Genomic DNA, 13,438 nt, shown 5'->3' on the forward strand with positions numbered 1-13,438 from the left:
CACAGTTTCCAGTAGACTTTCAGGTGGTACATCACTTAACCGTTGTAGCTGGTGTCGAGGTTGCCAAGTGTTCATTCTAGACATGATCTTGTCTTTCAGGTCAGTTGCTGCCTCGCTCAGCGTAACTGTGGTTGTTGGGGCTGTGTACCCAATCTCATGGTGGGAGTGTAGTATAGCCTGCTCTCTGACCTGTTGTTCTGGCTCTCCCGGGGTATTGCCATTGTATTGTATCGCTTCAATCTCAAGTTGTGATAGGAGTTGCCTCTTGTGGATGTTCGAGCATTGGGCTGCCAGTTGTTTGGCAGTTAGCCTTGATTGTGAGTTTCGAAGCATCCATTCATTCCACATTCTCTGCATGTAACCACGCTGGTTGGGATTACTTGAGTAGTAGCATTCTATTTCCATTTCCGTCTTGTTCCAGTAGCCCTCTTTCCATCAGAGTGCTCTGGTCCCCCAGCACCTGACGCAGACCTTGTTTGGCCGGGCGACGTCTGAGCCGGCATGACATGTGGTTCATTGTCTCTCATGTTTGTGAGGTAGGCCGTAGCGTAAAGGGTCTATATATATATATATATATCCCAAATCCAGCACCCTGAGACTGTATGCTAGCCGCAAGGAAGGAGGCCGAGGACTAGTGAGCGTAGAAGCCACTATCCAGGATGAAACATCCAAGATGCATGAGTACATCAAGCTCAAGGCCCCAACTGACAGTGTGCTCAGTGAATGTCTCAGGCAATGGAGAGCAGAGGATACAGTGCTGGAGGACAGACCCTCATGGGAGGACAAACCCCTGCATGGGATGTACCACCGGACCATAACTGAAGTGGCTGACATCAAGAAGTCCTACCAATGGCTAGAAAGGGCTGGCCTACAGGGCAGCACTGAAGCGCTCCTCCTGGCAGCCCAGGAACAAGCCCTGAGCAACAGAGCCATAGAGGCTCAGATCTACCACACTGACAAGACCCAAGGTGTAGATCTACCACACCAGACGAGACCCAAGGTGTAGATCTACCCCACCAGACAAGACCCAAGGTGAAGATCTACCACACCAGACAAGACCCAAGGTGTAGGCTGTGCAAAGAGGCGCCTGAAACAATCCAGCACATAACTGCAGGATGTAAGATGCTGGCAGGTAAAGCATACATGGAGCGCCACAATCAAGTGGCTGGAATAATATACAGGAACATGTGTGCAGAATATTGACTGGAAACCCAAAGGTCAAAATGGGAAACACCTCCGAAGGTGGTAGAGAATAATAATAATAATGGATTGGATTTATCTGCGCTTTTCAAGACACCCAAAGCACTTACAGTGTGTCCATTATTTATTCACTCCTCATTCATACTTGGTGACGGTAAGCTACGGGTGTAGGCACAGCTGCCCTGGGGCAGACTGACAGAGGCGTGGCTGCCAGTTCGCGCCTACAGCCCCTCTGCCCATCACCGGGATCATTCATGCGCATTCACACACACCAGTGGAGCCACACTGGAGGCAAGGAGGGTGTCTTGCCCAAGGACACATGACATTTTGGCTGGTGGGAGCGGGGATTGAACCGCCAACCCTTTGATCATTGGATGACCCGCTCAACCACCTGAGCCACTGTCTGGCAGTGTAGAATGGAAGGGCAAAGATCCTGTGGGACTTCCAGATCCAGACTGATAGGATGGTAATGGTTTTGATTTGAAATGGTTTATTTCAAGCAATTAAGTAGAAATAATACACAACTGCAACATAATCATCAGTTATACATTCATACAGTAACTAATCAAACTTAGGATAATTAGACATATTAATAAATATTGCTTGAAAGGGAGTGGAAGGAAGCGAACTTATATAATCCCACCCCGTTATGATGGTAATGGCGAACCAACCAGACATTGTAGTGGTGGATGAAGAACAGAGGAAAGCCGTTGTGGTGGATGTGGCAGTGCCAAGCGATGGGAACATCAGGAAGAAGGACTATGAGAAACTGGAGAAATACCAGGGACTCAGAGAAGAACTGGAGAAAGCCTGGAAAGTGAAGGTGACAGTGGTGCCTGTGGTAATTGGAGCACTCGGGGCAGTAACCCCCAAGCTGGAGGAGTGGCTACAACAGATACCTGGAAAGACCTCAGACCTCTCAGTCCAGAAAAGCGCAGTGCTAGGATCAGCTAAGATACTGCAGGACCCTCAAGCTCCCAGGCCTCTGGTAGAGGACCCCAGCTTGGAGGAGAAACCACCTGCGGAGGGTGAGAGGGGCGTTTTTTTTTTTAATTCCTAAAGCTTGAGTGTTCATACTCTAAAATCAAAATAGCTAATCTTCTCCCAAAGTATTTCATAGTTAAGCGAACCTAACTTAACCGTCTCAGGAAACGCTTCTGAAACTGGTAAGTGGTACCACATTGCACATAGAAACTTGTAAAATTTGAAGAAAAAGACAGCAACTACTGTGTTGAAGAAGAATCACATGCAGTGGGCCTCAGTCTTCACAAAGCAGCCAGTGGTAGTTGGAGAGTTTTACTCCAATACAATTACTTCCCTATCCAAAAACATCTGTGTAGTGAAGCAAAGACTGTTTATCCACTGAGTTTTTCCACAATTATCCTGAGTTCTGTATTTTCTGTGTCTGATGTTTCTGTTTCTTAACACTTTTTCAATCTTTGAAAGTCATTCTGGTCATAAAAGTTATACAGGTTATACAAGGCATACAGGTTCAGTTTACCAGGCTATGTTTCCTGTTTGTTAATATTTGGCCAAATTCAAAGCAGAAATTTTAGAATGTAGGTGTGTTTCTATTTAAAGAACAAGGAACACGGAAAGGAATTTTAAAAACAAACCCTGGTCATCCTGAGCATTTCCATACCAATTTAATTCATCCTAAACATGTACCCAATTCTGATTTTTAATAGAAGCTTGAGTCACTTTGGTTTTAAGCTGAATAATCTAACTACAGATTAAAATCTAAAAAGGATTTCAGCTGAAGTATGAAACAAACTTAACAGTAAACTAGTTTGATGGGGAAAACCTAAACTATTGCTTTATAACAGAAACTAAGAACTAACTGGTTTTGTAGCCGTGAGGTATTTTCCCCTTTGCTCTTACAAATTATTAGCACTAATTGTCTCATTTCTTCAAGGTTGGTTCTTAAGATCTATCCCTCTGTCTGGTTTCCAGCTGTCTGTTCCATGTTCTATGCCTTAGTCACATCTGCCCTAAGGGGTGGATATGGGCTGCCTTTGGGGGAAAATGTGGCAAACCCGTGTGGGGCACATAGAACATTTCTAGACAACCAAAATTGATGCTGCACATTTATCTATGGGTGTGCTGCTGGTGACAGGTTGTAGTATTTATACAGCATGTGTTCATGTGATAAGTGCACGTTTCTTGCTGCAGCCTGACTGTTAGAGACGAGGAAATTCAACAATCACAGTGTAGCCTGTGTAGACATCCAATGGGTGTCCTACAGGAACTTTATATATTAAGTGCACACCCCGTACGTGCAGCATTTGTCAGTCACGGTCAGTAAAGAGAACTCACTCCTTACTAATTAATGACTGGGGTGTAGCATAAAGACACGGCACAACAGCATCGTCTGTATGTCAACTTCCATCAGTCTTACAAATACTTTTCTGTCTATACCACACACAAAGGGGTACGTTCCATTTTGATTACATTTCTTAAGGTGGCTATCCGTGCTTCCTCCTCTACACGACCCACCTATGAACCCGGACAACTCAAAAACCTGTAAAACCCACAGGTCCACTCCCCATAAGACATTTCCTGGATCAGGTGTGATCCGTCTATCATAACAAGCAATCACATGATCCAGGTTAGTAGTTTTAAAAAGCTAATCACAGCTTGACAGCAAACAGGAAGCCCAGCTTTAATCACAAACTTATTGACATCTGTTCTGCTCTAAACTCATGTTTTCATTGTTTCCTTCCTGTCATTCACAAAAGCAATTCTAATGTGTCCATCATGACAGTTTCTGCTCTGATATAACTTTTGTGTGTGTGGGGGGGTCCAACAACACAAACAATTCTTCATAAATATGAGATGAGATGAGAAGAAATGTCGCTTTAGTTAAACTGGTAACAAACCACAAGATAACAGACAACTTAAATTATTCAGTTTGTCACAATTTGACAATAAAAATGCTTAAAAAGTAGCAATAAACATTTTTAATAAAAGCTTAGAAAAAGACAACAGTGTGAAAATGCAAGAAGAGTGTTTAAATGGAGTTCTGTATAAAATTATGTCAGACGTGACTCACTTCTAGGTTGATGTAAGGAGGACCAGTCTGATAGGTAAAAGGTGTTGAAGATGCTTTCTGGGTGTGTCTAAAATATGGGGAAACATTCAGTGTATATAAAGTTCTCACAAAGACCAGATTTTGCAACAAATGACTGCAGACATGGCCCTGAAGCTGATCTTTGTGGTGGCTCTGCAGACTCTCTTCATAAAAGGTAAGAACCTCAGTCAGAGCTCACTTTATTACCTAAAAAAGGAATGTCCAGTATCCAGTGATGTTGACGTATATAAATAAAACTAAAACTCGATCACTTAAATATAGAATAAAATTATCTAGTAGAAGCCAAATCTGAGATGATTTAATTAGGGCTTCAATCAGAAATGGAGAAAGATGCATTGATGGATAATATTTTCTAAATTACACTTTTGTCTTAAAAAGAACATGTTTAGTGCAGATGAATCAACTTCAAGACAGCGTCACCTGGTTGAATTAAAACTTTGACCAACATCTGAAACCCATGAATATTAAAGAAATGACTTCACTCTCAGGCCCCAATTTCAGAAGTCCGCTCACATTAAGAGCGCAAAGTTGCGCACGCTAAATTGGTGTTTTGCAGCAGATCAGCACAGACTGATGGTGGAATTAGTCTACAATCAATCAAAAGGAGCATTAAATAGGGATCAGTTCGCTACGGAAGGTGTGTAAAGACTGGTATGGACAATGTAATCAGTTTCTGAAGACATAATTTTAACATCTTTTACGCACAAGAGATGCGCTGCTTTCTGTGACGCTCAGGGCACCGCAGCGCACTCTGTAGCTGATCAGCCTGTTTCTGCTCTGATGTGAGCAAACATGCCCTTCATTGAAGGTCAAGGAAGGAGCAAATTTGGTGGTAAGGGATCTCCATGCGAGCTGCTCTGACACGCAGAGGTCGGGTCACTGCAGAGAGCGCGACGGTGACCTGTGCGTCACACGAAACTCTTGTGCGTAAAATATATAAAAATATTTTCAAAATAAATTGCCTAGAAGCATCCCGTTATTTACATACCTTCCGCTGCGCACTGATCTTTATCTAATGCTGCCTGTAACTCTGGAAAAATCCCGCCATCAGTCTGTGCTGATGACCCGTAAAAAAAGCAATCTAGCGCGCGCAACTATGCGCTCTTAAGACGCGTCCACTTATAAATGAGTTCTACCAGCATTTCACCTTCAAACGGGAAAAACAGTAAAGGCCGTGTCACACTGCCTTTATGACATAAAAGAAGCAAATTGCATTCTCTAGTTTAGTGCAAAATCAGAAATATATTTTAATGAGATAAAAGCAGTTTTGTTCTAGAAAACACATCACAGTTTTGTTCAGTCTGTCCTGTTTTTTTTTCCTTAAAAGGAAAGACTCTTCCTCTTCCTGAATTAAAAAATGTTCATGGCGATCCTTAGTTTACCTTAGGGTAAACTCCCAAATCCAGTAAGCGACAATATCGCACAAGGAAACTTATTAAATGCGAAGAAATATATGATGACGAAGAAGAACCACATACAGTGGGCGGAGCGCACTGACCGCCTTCTGGCACCCAGCGGAAGGTGGAGAAAAGGGGGGTGGGTGTGACAGGCCCAGATGCGACCCACGCGCAGGGCGCCAGGCCCTTCTCGTGGATCTCCCCAACTGCCGCGATGTACAGTTTGCACATTTTGCACAGACGAAAATTGGTCACGTTAATATTTTTGAAAAAGTGATTTTTTTTTTGTTTCTACTGAAATGTTCACGGATGTACCATGAATGAACCACATTAAAACCACAGATGTACAAATAAACCACGCAGAGAACACATAAACCCACACTTCATTGAATTTCTTCATGTTGACATTCAGATCACTGAACAGAAATCACGTCAGCACCATGGTCAGCTCCATCAATGCTTTGTTTTCATTGCACAGTCAGATGGATTCCTCTGGTCAGAACCAGTTCTAAGTCTATCAAATGAAATCAGATGAAGCTGACAGGAAAGCAAACAAGAAAACAGAACAGAAGTGAAAAATTCAAAGCAATGTGAGCCCAATAAACTGTGAAATATTTTATTCACAATTCAACATATTTGGATGTATATTTTACTTTTTCTCCTGACACGATGTTTGTGTTTATTAGTACAAAAAAATGACATTCTTGTTTTTTTTTAAGCTGATCAGAGTTTTATGTGCCTTTCCTGAGTTCTGATTTTAATCATGATAAATATTTATTCTGTTCTAATGGATGTTTACATCGATTACAATGATCGATCACAATTTATACAAATCAGAATTTACTGATAAATAAATTGAAATTAATCACCACATCTTAACTGTAGGAGAAAAAATGTTTTACTGAGAAAAACTTACATTTGATAAAAAGTGTGTCTTAATTTTGAACATTTAAAAACTGTATATAATCAAAGAGTTTTAGTTTCTTTAGATGTGTACATTTCAGCTTCCATTACATAATAAAATTATTTTAAAAGTTACTAATAGGCTGAGCAGAATCCATCACCTGTCTGAACTTTCAAGCGAAGTATTGGATCCAAAAAGGATCAAATTCTCTCAGCAAACAGCTTTCTGTTTGCCAAAGTGATAAAGTTTCCAGTTTAATGTGTTTTTCTTTTGCTTCCATTTTCAGAGTCGGTGTCGCAGCTTTCTGGTAAGTTTCTGAGCAGAAAAGCTAACTTTGTTTGTTTTCATCATCAAACTATTTATCTGACAGAAAAACAGAGGGGAAGATAAAACAGTAAAAAAAAGAGAAATATGATATAATTCGAACCTTAAATGCTTAATAAAGGCGGTCTCTCCAAATCTTTTTTACTGTAGTTTTTTTAGATAACTAATTCAAAAAAAAAAAAAAATCCAGCAGTTTCTGAGTCCACAAAAACCAAACCAGTACTTTTCTTTCCAGTTTGTGGTCGAGCAAATCTGAACAATAGGATTGTTGGAGGACAAGATGCTCCTGCAGGGTTCTGGCCTTGGCAGGTCAGTCTGCAGGGATCTAGACACTTCTGTGGAGGATCCCTCATCAACAACCAGTGGGTGCTGACGGCAGCTCACTGCTTTCCAAGGTAATCAACATTGGTAGAATTGATCAATCATGATCAGAATTTAAGCTGATTATTGAGGTCTCCACTTGTTTTTGATAGTCATGAGAAGAAAAGCTGAACAAAGGCCATGTCACACAGACACTACGAACATTTTTCCACATATAAATTCGGTCTTTCGTGATACATGTGTGAAATACTTAACCCTTGTGCTATCCTAGGCACTTTAACGTTGGGAGTTGGGTCATCTAGACCCCACAAGACAGTGCGCTAAACCTTGTTTCTTCAATGATTTGTGATCTTCACTGGTGTCCATGGATTAAATTAAATCCTCTTTACCTTTATTCACCTTTGTCATGGTAGGGATCACAGGTCAATGTAAGAATCAGGTCATCTGAACCCCATAGGATAGCACAGGGTAAAAGTTTTTCTTGTGATTGTTTTTCGTAAATGTGCATTGATATTCGTAGATGTGTCTTTACTTGAAATCAGTTGTGAGCTGTTGGTTGAGAATATTGTAGTTTATGTGCATTTTATGTAATTTATACACAATTATTACAACGTCTGACACAATTGTGCATGATTTTGCTAGATGCATGTGCACATTTGTGGCTATCCAAGACCATTCGCCGTATGTCTGAAGGACTTTTCAAGCTTGTGATGTATAATATATAAATAATATATAAATATTTTTTATTGCACTATTTGGCACACATATGTTTAAATTATATAATTGACCTGCAGCACACACACTGCACCCCCACACTACAATACATAGGCAGTATCGGGAAGGGGCGGCCAGTCTTCACTCGCCTGGTCCTGTCAGGGCGGACTGGTGTGTGGGGATCCTGTTGGCCGGAGCGGTGGGCGAGTGAGCGTTGGTGGGGGGTCGGTTACCCAGACGGGGTTACTGTATGGCAATAGGGGTGGGGGGCAACCAGGAGAATGTGTGTGCGAGAGTGCATGGGTGGGGACAGGCATGGGGACTACCTCACTGAGACCCCCTGGGGCTCATCTTTACTTTTGCAGTGGGGGGGGGGGGTGAAGGGGGGGTTGGGTGAGGGGGCTGTAGAGGGTAGTGTACTGTGGGGGGAGGTAGGGGTGGAGCTTTGGTTGTGTCGTGATCTATGGGCTGCTGGGGTTGGGTGCCGCGGCTGACCTGCAGAGACGAGGCTCCGGCTGGGTGGTGGGCGGCTCCTGGGTCCTCTGGGTTCTGGCTCCGTCCTTGGCCCGCGTCTCGGTGTCCAGCGGCCAGTGGCCCCACTGTGCAGATGCTGGGCTCGCTTATGCCTTCTGGAGTGGCTCTTGTAATAAACGTTATTTCATTTTCTCATTCCCACTCCTTTTCACACTTTCCCCCTTTCCCTTCCCTCTGTTAAAAAAAAGAAAATATATATTTTTACAAGATATAATGTAACAAATAAATAATAATAATAAAAAATAGGGGTTAATACAAAAATACACCCTGGTTATTAGAAGATACATCACCTTATAACCTCAGCAACAAAAAAAACAAGAAATTACATAATTGACACATGAATCATATAAATGGCACATTCATCACACACGGTTCATGTTACACGTTGATTTATGTGTTATTTGGATGGTTTATTCATACTTCTCTGGTTTTTATGAGGTTAAAACGTGATATCTATGAATATTGCACATAAAGACCACAACTTTTCTCACTTTTTGCACATATGTTCGCATATGACCAATTTTCCTCCATGCAGTATGTGCAAAATGAACGTAGTGTCTGTGTGACGCGGCCTAAACAAATACATATTGCATTAAACCTAATCATTTTATGAATCCTATTGATTTTATTTGTAATTTAATGAAAGAAACAGTTGAGAAAAATGTCTCCAATCAAACCTCACAAAACATTTCTGGGTTTTTTCTCAGTCGCAGTGCATCTGGTGTGACTGTAGTTCTGGGTCTTCAGAGTCTGCAGGGATCCAACCCCAACAGAGTGTCCCGAACAATAACGACTTTAATCGTTCATCCGAACTTCAACTCAGCGACACAGAATAACGACATCGCCCTCCTGCAGCTCTCCTCACCAGTAACCTTCACCAACTACATCACTCCAGTCTGTCTGCCTTCCACCGGCAGCACCTTCTACAGCGGTGTCAACACCTGGGTCACCGGCTGGGGCACCATCAGAAGTGGAGGTAGATTAGTCATTGAAAGGAAAACTCAGCTGGTTTCAGGCTTTAGAAACTGTATGTGTAATTTTATAGACCTTAAATCTAAATGATCTTGACAAAGTTATTTGAATCTGATGGGGACAGACAGTGATCTGTGACTGCAGCTGTTTTGGAGATTTTCCAAACAATCATAAGCTTTTCTTTCATGGACTACAGATGTTGTCAGTTGATCAATCTTCTTCTTCTCTTAGTCTCCCTTCCTGCCCCACAAACCCTCCAGGAAGTACAAATACCGATTGTGGGAAACAGACGGTGTAAGTGCAGCTATGGAGCCAGCTTAATCACTGACAACATGATGTGTGCCGGGTTACTGGCAGGAGGCAAAGACTCTTGTCAGGTGATTCCCCTTTATATCCTGTTTTCCAGATATTTCTCTGAATTCTTCCTTAATTAAAATATTTTTCCTCTTGAAGGGAGACTCTGGAGGTCCGCTGGTGATTAAGCAGAACATCCGATGGATCCAGGCAGGAATTGTGAGTTTTGGAAAAGGTTGTGCTCTACCTAATTTCCCAGGAATCTACACCAGAGTGTCCCAGTACCAGACCTGGATCAACACCCAAATCACCACCAATAAGCCGGGCTTTATCGCCTTCACCTCCACTGGAACTGACAGTGACCTCAGTGTGTCGTGTACAAGAGTGCTGCCAATTGCTTAATTGTTTTTCGTTCAGTTCATATTTTCTGCATGTTGGGCTTTCTTTAGGTTTGTTTGCAAATTTAGGTTTTATTAAAGGACAAAGAATCAATAATTTTTATGCGTTTGTTATGTAGAGAAACATAAATTAGAATGAAATTAAATGACAGGTGTATTCAAGGTTGGGAAAAATAAATCAATGAAAACTGTCTGGTGTGTCCTTTTTTTTTAAAAGTAGCAAGACTTTTCAACTGGTTTGATTGACTCTTTAGGGTTAAGTAATATTTTTTAGAGGTCCAACGGCCTTTATGATCACTCACACACATGATCCAGTCTTGTGTATCAGGACATCAGGTAGATTTGTTTTTAATTTATAATGCAAGGACAGATTCTGTCATGATGTTACTAGACTTGGCAGACCCAGATGCTGGAACCCAGAAGTAAGCCCAGATGACGTGAGGTAAGTAAGAGGTATTGAATTTATAGTCGGATATTTTGGTAGCAAACTTGAAGGATTGATTCTAATGACAAGCGGAATGATGTGGATCAGGAATCTTGTCTTGGAGGCGAGGCGTGGCTGGAGGGTACAGCAGAAGGTATTCAGGAAAGCAGGGCTTGAGCAGGTGACCAGGTAAGTACTCGTGGAGGAATTTTCCTGTAGGCAAAGCGTAGGAGAAATTAGCGAGAGGCAAACAGACATGAACAAGATACTTGAGGCGACCAGACTATGCACCATAGAGGAACACTGAACTGGCGTTGAATACTGGCACTGGATCTCCCTAAGAGGCTGCAGGCTGATGAGGTGAATGGAGACAGCTGGTCACGTCAGGAACAGAGCAGAGAGGGGAGGGGGAGGAGAACTGACAGAGGCACCATGACAGTACCCTCCCTCAACGACCGGCACGGTAGAATTCGTCATTGACGGTATGGTCCAGGATGAGGGAACGGGAGATCCAGGAGCGTTCCTACAGACCATTACCCTGTCCACCAGAGATTGGAGGCCACGACCACGGCACCGGATGTCCAACAGCCTGCTAACAGTAAAGGCCGGGGCGCCTTCGATGATACGGTCGGGCGGAGGGGAAGCAGATGGCGAGCACAAAGGGCTTTTTAGGGATGGGTATTGTTAAGGTTTTAACGGTACTACTACTCTTATTGATACTGCTTATCGATCGGGTAATTTAACGATACTCTTATCGATACTTTTTGAGGACGAAAAATAAATAAAAAACAAATTTATTTTTCATTATGCAACAATGTTTTTTTTAACAAACTGACTTACAAGTTTAATTAAGCTGTTTTTAAATACATCAACATATTCCTTAATAAACTACTTATAAGAAATTAACAAGCATGAGTAATGTGGAATTACACTACTTATAAAGACATTTATTAGCATTTGTTACTCCTATTCACAGGCTATTTAGAAATTGCTTGTGTGGGATCAATAAACATATTAACAGTGTTCTTATTAACACTTTATTTAGTGTTTGCAGCCCCCCAATGTAAAGCGTGACCAAATGGGGGTGATCTTTACAAGCCATTTACAAATGGCTTGTTTGGGATTAATATACATATTAACAGTTCCCCTGTCAAGGTGGACTTACTTTTTTTTAAGTCCAGCTGATGTGACTCAACCTCCAGACTACACAACCTGGATGAACGAGAACCTTCATTGATAGTTTGAGGTCCTTCCTAAAGTGTGGGCTATGTTCTGCCACAAAGAAAAAAAAAAACTGAATAGAATATCATTAAATTTAACTACATTAATCGAACAGATAAGAAATTAATTTCTTATGGCAGCTAGAAAAAATATATCAATATAGAGTTCTTGATATAGATTTATTCATAATACCCCATACTAATACTTCTATGTATTAATACCAAAGTAGTAAAGTATTGATTTTATAAATTCATACTCTGTAGTATTAATGGTATTAATGTACAAGTTTTCTCAGGGAAAGGCCAAATGCTAAATATTTATGAAGGGCTTTGGATGAAAAATTTTGTGGTTGAGTATTTCTAAACCATAGGTTATTGTCTTTTCCTGATCCATCACATCTTGAATAAAGAAATATTCAGAAACCCAGTTTTCATTTTAAATTATTTTCAATTCGTCGTCTATTATGAAAGAATTCTACAAGATCATGTTAAAAACACCAAAACGCCATTGTCGGAGGTTGTACATAGCAGAAATGTTTCTCTTTTCCAGATTTTCTCAAGGTTTGCGTCTACGGCAGATTGATATGACGGCAGATAACATAGAGATAGAGATAGAGATATTCTTTATTGATCCCACATTGGGGAAATCCAATTGTTACAGCAGTTCACAAAGCAGAGAAGAATGACAGCAATGTGCAAAAGTGAGGGGTGTTCAAAATGTGCAAAAATACAAATACAAACTGTGCAAAAATAGTGCAAAATAGTGCAAAAAAAGTAAGTAATAACTTATGTACACTATTACGACATAACATATGTTATGCGTAATAATAAAATTAAATAAATAAAGTAAAAACACAGAATATACAGATGGGCTATGGATGTATGATTACCGGTTTGTACATCCATATTTAAACTGTGGCATTGTACAATCTCACAGCTGTTGGGATGAATGACTTGCGGAACCGTTCCTTCCTGCATGGGGGGTGTAGAAGTCTGCAACTGAAGGAGCTGCTCAGCGCCTCCACTGTCTGATGTAGTGGGTGAGAGGTGTTGTCCATGATGGATGTTAACTTGGCCAACATCCTCCTTTCACCCACTTCCTCCACAAAGTCCAGTGGGCAGCCCAGGACAGAACTGGCCCTCCTGACCAGCTTGTTAAGTCTCTTCCTGTCCCGGTCTGTGCTGCCTGCTCCCCAACAGGCCACGGCGTAGTAGATAACAGAGGCTACCACAGAGTCATAAAAAGTCCTTAGGGGAGGCCTGCACACTCCAAAGGACCTCAGTCTCCTCAGAAGGTGGAGGCCACTTTGGCCCTTCAGATCCAGGGCATCGGTGTTGTGAGTCCAGTCCAGTTTCTTGTTGAGGTGAATATCCAGGTACTTAAAACTGTCCACTACCTCAATGTCCAAGCCCTGGATACTCACCGGTGTAAATTGTGGTGTTCTTCTCCGGAAGTCAATCAGCATCTCCTTTGTTTTAATTGGTGTTCAAGCACAGGTGATTTCGCTCACACCAGTCCACAAAGTCCTTGATGACGGACCTGTACTCCAGCTCGTTCCCCCCCGACACACAGCCAACAATGGCAGAGTCGTCAGAGAACTTCTGGAGGTGGCAACTGCCGGTGTTGTAGGTAAAGTCGAATGTA

The 13,438-nt window shown here is 41.7% G+C and overlaps 1 protein-coding gene across 1 annotated transcript; it reads left to right on the top strand.

Moving 5' to 3' along the window:
* Positions 1 to 4,357: 4,357 nt before the first annotated feature.
* Positions 4,358 to 10,342, top strand: LOC101157454 (mast cell tryptase-like). Its single transcript, XM_011477767.3, has 6 exons — positions 4,358 to 4,445; positions 6,879 to 6,899; positions 7,152 to 7,311; positions 9,193 to 9,461; positions 9,689 to 9,834; positions 9,911 to 10,342. The coding sequence occupies exons 1-6, from the start codon at positions 4,382 to 4,384 to the stop codon at positions 10,151 to 10,153; spliced, it is 903 nt and encodes a 300-aa protein (XP_011476069.1). The 5' UTR covers positions 4,358 to 4,381; the 3' UTR covers positions 10,154 to 10,342.
* Positions 10,343 to 13,438: the final 3,096 nt, after the last annotated feature.

Source organism: Oryzias latipes, chromosome 8 (assembly GCF_002234675.1).
Source record: "Oryzias latipes chromosome 8, ASM223467v1".
Lineage (NCBI taxonomy): Eukaryota > Metazoa > Chordata > Actinopteri > Beloniformes > Adrianichthyidae > Oryzias > Oryzias latipes.